Source organism: Mustela nivalis (genome assembly GCF_964662115.1).
Source record: "Mustela nivalis genome assembly, chromosome: 8".
Taxonomy (NCBI): domain Eukaryota; kingdom Metazoa; phylum Chordata; class Mammalia; order Carnivora; family Mustelidae; genus Mustela; species Mustela nivalis.
This window is the reverse complement of record NC_139027.1, coordinates 129,956,554-129,963,754: the sequence shown is the minus strand read 5'-3', so window position 1 is coordinate 129,963,754 and position 7,201 is coordinate 129,956,554. Positions and strand designations below refer to the sequence as shown.

The 7,201-nt window shown below is 56.2% G+C and overlaps 1 protein-coding gene across 2 annotated transcripts; it reads right to left on the bottom strand.

Annotated features, from left to right (window-relative positions):
• Positions 1 to 1,115: 1,115 nt before the first annotated feature.
• Positions 1,116 to 6,834, bottom strand: WFDC2 (WAP four-disulfide core domain 2). Of its 2 annotated transcripts, XM_082744722.1 has the most exons (5): positions 6,544 to 6,745; positions 5,842 to 5,985; positions 3,667 to 3,819; positions 3,336 to 3,438; positions 1,116 to 1,275 (listed from the first exon to the last, which is right to left on the bottom strand). In XM_082744722.1, the coding sequence occupies exons 1-3, from the start codon at positions 6,620 to 6,622 to the stop codon at positions 3,668 to 3,670; spliced, it is 375 nt and encodes a 124-aa protein (XP_082600848.1). In that variant the 5' UTR covers positions 6,623 to 6,745; the 3' UTR covers positions 1,116 to 1,275; positions 3,336 to 3,438; position 3,667. The 2 variants fall into 2 exon arrangements, with proteins under 2 accessions (XP_082600848.1, XP_082600847.1); XM_082744721.1 differs by lacking the exon at positions 3,336 to 3,438 and having other exon boundaries at positions 6,544 to 6,834.
• Positions 6,835 to 7,201: the final 367 nt, after the last annotated feature.

The window sequence follows — 7,201 nt, the reverse complement described above, 5'->3', positions numbered from 1 at the left end:
AGAGAGACGTGAGGACTGAGACCTGAGTTAGGTCTCGGAGAGACCACACAAGAAACTGGTAGATTTGGTTTCACCCATAGAAAACAGTTAGCAGCTGGCGGGAGGAGGTCAAGCTTGAAGGACCCTTTCCATTGTGTGTGTGTGTGTGTGTGTGTGTGTGTGTGTGTGTGTGTGTTTAACCTTTTGAATTTTGGTCCACGTGACTGCATTATTTCTATAAAATAACAGTTTGATTTAAAAACTGTTGACTGTTGGTTTCGGCTCAAGTCATGATCTCAGGGCCGTGAGATGAAGCCCCCTGTTGGTCTCTGCTCTCAGCCAGGAGTCTGCTTGGGATTCTCTCTCTCCCTCTCTCTCTGCCCCTCCCCCAAACAACTCTAAACAAACAAACAAATGAAATATTAAAAAATAAATAAGTAAAGATAAAGCCCAACAACCAGGGGCTTCTGGGTGGTTCATTGATGAAGCATCTGTGTCTAGCTCAGGTCATGATCTTGGCGTCCCGGGATGAAGCCCTGTGTCAGGTTCTCTGTTCAGTAGGGAATCTGTTTTCCCTCTCCCTCTGCCCCTACCTCCCCCAACGCGTGCTCTCTCTCAAATAGATAAATAAAATCTTGAAAAGAGCCAAGCAAAACAAAACCAACAACCAATGAAAGGACCCCAGCTTTGTTACTTTCTACCCACTTAACTGCAAACAAGTCACCTGGCAGACTCCTAGTCTAGAACTTGGGACAGTCATCAGCCACACCGAGGGTTGCTGTGGCTCAGGGAGATCTCACAAACAAGTCTCCCAGCCCTGGGTCCAGCACCCAGACTTGCTGTTCTCAAGCTCCCGGTAATGAATGGAAGTGACTTCGGAACCGATTCTATCCTGTCTGTGAGCCTGTTCTCTCTTCTGTCTCCCTTCTGGGGAGAGATACCCCCAGCCTCTTGGGGAAAGTGCTACTACACAAGCCAAGCCCTGAATGTATGTTCGATGTTTCAGAGTTGATCTGGCTCTGGACTTCATGCCCTGATGACCTGGTCGTCCCCCACCCCCGACACCCCTCCTCAGCCCAGAGTCAGGGGAGCCCTGGACAGAATGATTAAGAATAGAGGCCATGCCTCACACCCTGTGCTGGAAGTGGTCACTTTATTGGTTGGAAAAGGAAAAAGCAATGCTCAGTCCTGGAGAGAGTGCAGAGGCCAAAAAGAGGGGAGGGTAGCTGGGCTGGAGCCAGGCAGGGCCAGGCAGAAACATCCACTCCCCCACTCCTTAGGCTGTGGTGGCCGGAGCTGGAGGAAGAAAATTATAATGACACATCAATGACAATATCCAAAATACCAGCCAAGAGGACCTGGAGCTTAAATTCTGGACCAGAGCTCCCCTAGTCTCCCTTTCCACTACACGCACAGCAAAGCCTTGCCTTCCTGAGGCTGGGGGGCTCGGCCTGCGTGGCTCTGTGGGTCCTAGACTCACCTCCTATGCTTCAGGCCATCCTGGGACATACCTGGGTAACCGTGTCTCAACTGACCGCAGCGGCCTTCCTGGGGGACCATGGTCATTTGTCCTCCCTGCAAGTCCCTCAACCACCAGGAAGTTCCACCTGCCTCCCTTCTTTAGGTTAAGCTGGTCAAGGAGATCCTATTGATCCCATTTTAGAAGCATAACAGTGGCAGCTCAGGGAGGTAAAAACTAGTTAAGTGTCAGAGCTGAAATCTGAACCTGGGTCTTCCTGGCCACAAAGTCCAGCCATGCCCCCACCCCTTGGAGGCAAGAGATGGCTGGCATCACTGGAGAGCTCTGAGCCCTTGGGAGACTGTGGTTCCCGCTCAGGCACTGGAAGGACCCCTCGAAATAGCAACCATGGGGCCTTGGGCAGATCCTCCCCTCTCGGTGGCCTCAGTCTTCTCATCTGTGCAATACTCGGTCCCACCCGTGACCTGTCAGTCCCTGGGCTGAGAGCGTCTGCGAGCTAGCCCCCCATCAACAATGAGATTTCAACCACAGGGTGCCTCCAGGTTCCTTCTCCTCCTATACGTCACCGCACTACTGACCTTCGGGCCATCTTTGAGGACGGACCCACGGTCATCCCTCTGCAAAGCCTGCTGTCTCTACCATTCCACACCCCCCCACCCCGTCCCCGGGAGGCCTTCCTCCTCTGCTCCCACAGCACTCAGCCCTTCCCTCACCACAGCACTGAGGACAGGCACTGGGGGTGTCTGTCCATCCGTCCGCCTCGGCCACGGGCTGCTCTGTGAGGAAGGGCCGTGGTCACCTTCCGTCCCAGCATCTGATACAGAGACCTTGGCACAGCGCTGGATCTCCCAGTTTGGGCCAACCAAACGTGCTTTGGGCCTTGTATTTCTTTACTTAATCACACTTTCTCTAGGACTTAGTATTGTTTTATTTTTAGCTGTAAGTAGGGGAGAGAGACGCTCCACCGTCCTTTCCTTGCACAGTCCGAGCCACCAGAGGTGATCAAACACAGCCCCCACCTGCCCCGGAGCGAGTGCTTGTCACACTTCGAATACACATTTGATGCCCGCCACGTGCGTGCATCCTGAAAAGCCAAGCTTTTGGCGAAACTAAAGATCAGTCTTTGGCCTCCCATTGGCCACGTTTAAAGAGCTTGCCACTTCCCCGTCCCCTCCAGGTCCTGTCCACTGTCCCCTCTCTCAGGACACAGATGCTCCTCCCACCGCTGACTTTCTAGGTGCATGCTACAGAAACAGAGTAAATCTTCTCTTTCCATGCAGCCCAGTTCATCAGCAAATACTGTCCCATGAATAATGTCATTCATCAGCGAAGACTGTCCCATTCACCTTCACATTATGTCCCAAACCCAGCCACTTACTCCCCAGGTCTGTCCTCTCCGGGCTGGCCTCTCACAGGAGCCTCCCGCCGGTCTCCTGCTTCTGCCCCCTCTGCAGTCTACTCTCCAGCCAGCAGCCTGAGCAATCCTTTTCTGATCTAAGCAAGAGCATGTCCATTTCCACAGAGGCAACATCCCCAGGTCAAGACCAAAGTCCTGTAGCAACCTATCAGGCCCCTGAGGAGCTGCTCCCTTTACCCCTGACCTTGCTCTTCCTGTGTTCTCCTTGCTCCCTTCCAGCCTCCTGGCTTTTCCTGAAACACCAGGGACACTCCTGATTTTGTACCTGCTGCCCCTCTCCGTTAACACCACCACCCTCCACCCACCCCACCCCTCCCCGAGATCCTCATAGCTTCAAGTTTTGGCAAGTCTGTGTTCAAATGCTGCCTTCTGGGTGGGACCTTCCCTGAGTGTCCCTGTTAAAAAAAAAAAAAAAAAAAAAAGCAGCCCTGCTTCCTGCCCACTCTGCCCCACCCCTACCCCAGCACGCCCATCCCTGTTCTGTTTCCTTTTTCTCCACGGCACTTTTCTCCTTCGAACATTCTACAGAATCCACTCGCTTATGTATTTTTCTTGCGTTGGCCTGTAAACCGCATGAGAGAGAAATGTTTGTCTGATTCGCTCGCTCATGTATCATCCTCAGTACCCAGGGCCGGGCACCGCTCAGCAGAGACTTGTCGAGCGCATGAAAGCAAAGAAATGGGCAGAGAGTGGAGAGCAGTGTGCTTGCCCAGGCCCTCCTTTTCAACCACCTTTACAGCTAGACCGCAGTGCTCTCTCCCTCCCCTTCTTGTCCCCCACCCCCACCTACCTCAGAAGACAGGAGTGACACAGGACACCTTCCCACAACCATTGTAGCAGCATTTCAACAGGCCAGGACACTGGCTGTCCACCTGGCACTGGTCCTGGCAAAGGCCGAGCTGGGGGAAGTCAGTGTTCACCTTGGGGCAGGAACCCTGCTTTTCTGGGGAGAAAAAGGAGCAACGGGAAGTGGGCAGAGAGGATGCCGGGAGATGAGTGCTTGTCCACAACGCTGCCCTACCCCTGTGTCACAAACAGGACAGCTGCCTGTCAGCCTTGATCCCGGGGGTACCTGGGGAGGCCACCTGCAAACCCCTCCTTCTCCTGTTCCCTCCATCCTTGATTTTGCAGCCACCCAATACCATGCTGCTGGACGAACAAAAACCAAGACCTGAACCCAGTCTCTGGACTGGGTTTGCACACACACACTCACACACACACTCACACAACCTCTGCTCCACTTCCTGGGTCAAGGAGAAGGGAACTGGGCTCAATTCCCAAGAACCCCAAGAGTAAGCCCAACCCAAGGTCAAACACAGGCACAGAACTGGCTGATTAGCTCAACAAGACAGGAGTGGTTTCCTTCCCAGCACAGAGAAATCTATTCCCTTGAAAAGGGCAGGTCTGGTCCCTGGGGTTCCCTAGGACAAAGGGGAATCAGGAACCTTTTACTAACAAAACACGCCCCTGCGGAGAGAGGATCTGCTCTCTACAGAGACATTTTCTGTGTGTTACTTCATTTAGCCCCATGTCAGTCCCACAAAATTTGGGATTATCATTCCCATTCTGATGATGAGAAAGCAGAGGCTCAGAGATGTAAAGCAACTTGTTAAGGATCACACAGCCAGCAGATGGGCAGCTCTGAGATTCTAGTTCAGGAGGCCATCTGACCCCATCCTTCTTCCTGCCTCACTCGGTCCATCTGAGACAAAACAAAGAAACAAACAAACAAAAAAAACCAGCAAAGACTGCACCTACAAGTAGGCATGCCTTCTGTCCCCCTCCACCTTACTCATCTGTCTGTCTGTCTGCCCTTCTCTTTCTATCTCAATCCTCACGTCTCCTGATCCTTCTCTCCCTGCTCCAGATTAGAAGGCTCCAGACCCAGTAGTTGCCCCTCATGGGCCAGTCCTCCCTCTACCTATGTCTGAGGTCTCTAATTACAAACCACCCCAGCCCCTACTGGCATCTGGGGAGAAATAACGGAGAGGGAGAATCCTGGGGCTGTGTTCTGGCTGAAGACCAGCAATCACCACAGCCTGGTGCCCCAGGTCATATATCCCTGCTTCTAGTCCTCAGTTCTTCCCTGTGAAAAATGAGAAGCTTGGATTTCATCTTGTCTAATGCCACTCCCTGCTCTGATGAGCGTCCCCATAACCCCAGGGGAGACAGTGATCTCTAGTAAGGACCTTCTGTGGATCCCCAGCTCTGTCCATAGTTCTCTCTCTCAATCTTTAGAGTGTTAGAGCTTGTTTTAAACACAGGAAGAGAGGAGGGGTGCTCAAGAATGAGTCCTGATTTCCTTCAAACCAGCCTTCCAGAAGGGGCAAAAGTTGAAGCCCGCGCTGTGACTCCTCCCCAACCAGGGAGTGACAGTGTGACCTTGGGCAAGAGCCTTCCTGTCTGACACTCACAACCACATCTTCGGGATGGGCTGGGCGCTCCTCTTAACGTGTAAAGCCTCTTTCCGTCTGGACAGAGGAATCCGGGGAGTCTTGCTAGGCCGGGCGCTCCAAGTGCTTCCCCCAGAGCTGAAGGACGCCCCAGGGGAGGGACTCCAAGAGGGCTGGGCGCCCCAGATCTTGCGACCCAGCCCGCTGGCCAGTCCCGGACTTCCCGAGGCTCCAACCCGCAGGGGAGGAATCTGTGAACCGGGTGTCTTGACCTCCGGGAACACCGGGAACATCGTCCCAGCTGCTGCTTGCCCGGAAGCCCGTCACGCACCAGGGAATGGAATCCAGCCAGGGGTGGGGGACAACCCCCCCCCCCGCACCCCTCCACCTCCCGCTGAGCTTCAGAGAGGCCTTTGTCTCCCTGGGCCCGAGGAAGCACGAGGGCACCTGGTTCCATCCGTCTCGACTCTGCAGGGGTCCCTGGAGTGGGGGCCCTCTTCCCGGATCCGGAAGCTCTGCCTCCTCCAGCCCACCCCGCCCTTCCCTGCCCTTCCCCGGGCGCCCCGGGTTACCGTTGGGCAGGTGGCAGATGGTGGCGCAGCCGGCCTGGCAGCACTTGAGGTTGTCGGCGCATTGGGCGTCAGAGAGGCACTCCTGCGTGCAGTTTAGGTCGGCCTGTAGCTGGGGGCACACGCCGGGCTTCTCCGCTTCTCCGCCTGGGAGGCGCACGGTCAGTGGACGCGGAGCCCCCGTCTCAGAGGGAGCCCACCTCCTGCGCCCAGGGCTGCAGATCTCAAGTTCCAAGGGATTCTCAGTCTCTGGCCCTAGGCGTCCCTCTTAGAGCCTTCAGAGGCCCCACCTCCAGGCCAGGCCCCGATACTTGGAAGTACGGGGTGGGGGGTACCGAACCCTCATCGTTGGCACCCTCAATCTTTAGGGACCCCCCGCACAGCTGAACATCCAGGAGCTTCCGACGTCTAAGCAGGGGGTTCCCCCACCGGCCACGTTTAGCACAGAGCCTCGGCCCCAAATTTCACAGTGGGCTTCCCCCCCTCCAGCACACTGGACCCCACACCCCAAGCTCCAAGGGTCACCACCTTCAGGACCCAGGGAATCCTCAAATTTTAGTCTTCATGTGTCTCCCCACTTCCGCCCCAGGAATCCCCATTTCTTCAGCTCCCAGAGAGCCTACGTGCGCCTCGGCTGGGCCCAGTCCTGGCTGGTGCTCCTGGAACGGCCCCTCTGGGCCCCAGGGCTGTCCCCGCCCCGCTCACCTGGGACCCGGGGGAGGCCGAGCAGCAGCAGGCCGAGGAGGAGGACGACGGCGAGGGGACCCGGGCGGCAGGCGGGCATGGTGCTGCGCCGGGGCGGGGTGCAGGTGTGAGCCGCCGGGGGGATGCGGGGATTTAACCACACGCTGGAGAGGCGGGGCGTGGGGTAGGGGTGGTGCCGCGCCCGCGGCGGGAGGGGGCTCAGGGGCCACCGCGGGCGGGCTGCCACCTCAGACCATTTCACAATCCTTGGGGATCAGGTGTCACTCTTGGCCCCGATGGGAACCAGGAACCTGAGCAGCTTCCAGGCCTGGCGCAGCTCGACCAGCTGCAGCCGGACCCTTGTCCGCTCCTCCCTTCCCTCCTCCCCGCTGGGGCCTGAGCGCAAGGTTGCTGGCGGCCAGGGCTTGGTCCAGGATTCCTGGGTCTCCCTGTCATGCCTCCGGGGAAGGAAGGACGGGGCCCACAGGGAGGCAAATAGAGCTTGGGGATTAAGTGGTTCGCCCTGGGACAGCCAGATCAGAGCGCAGATCCCCGTTTAAGGATTCACGACAGAGGTCTAGTGTAGTCACACACAGCACATAGGGCGGGGGGTGGCTATAGAAAAAGCAGTTATTGATAAATGAACCCATTTGACGCAAGAAACCGAGGCCCACGAAAG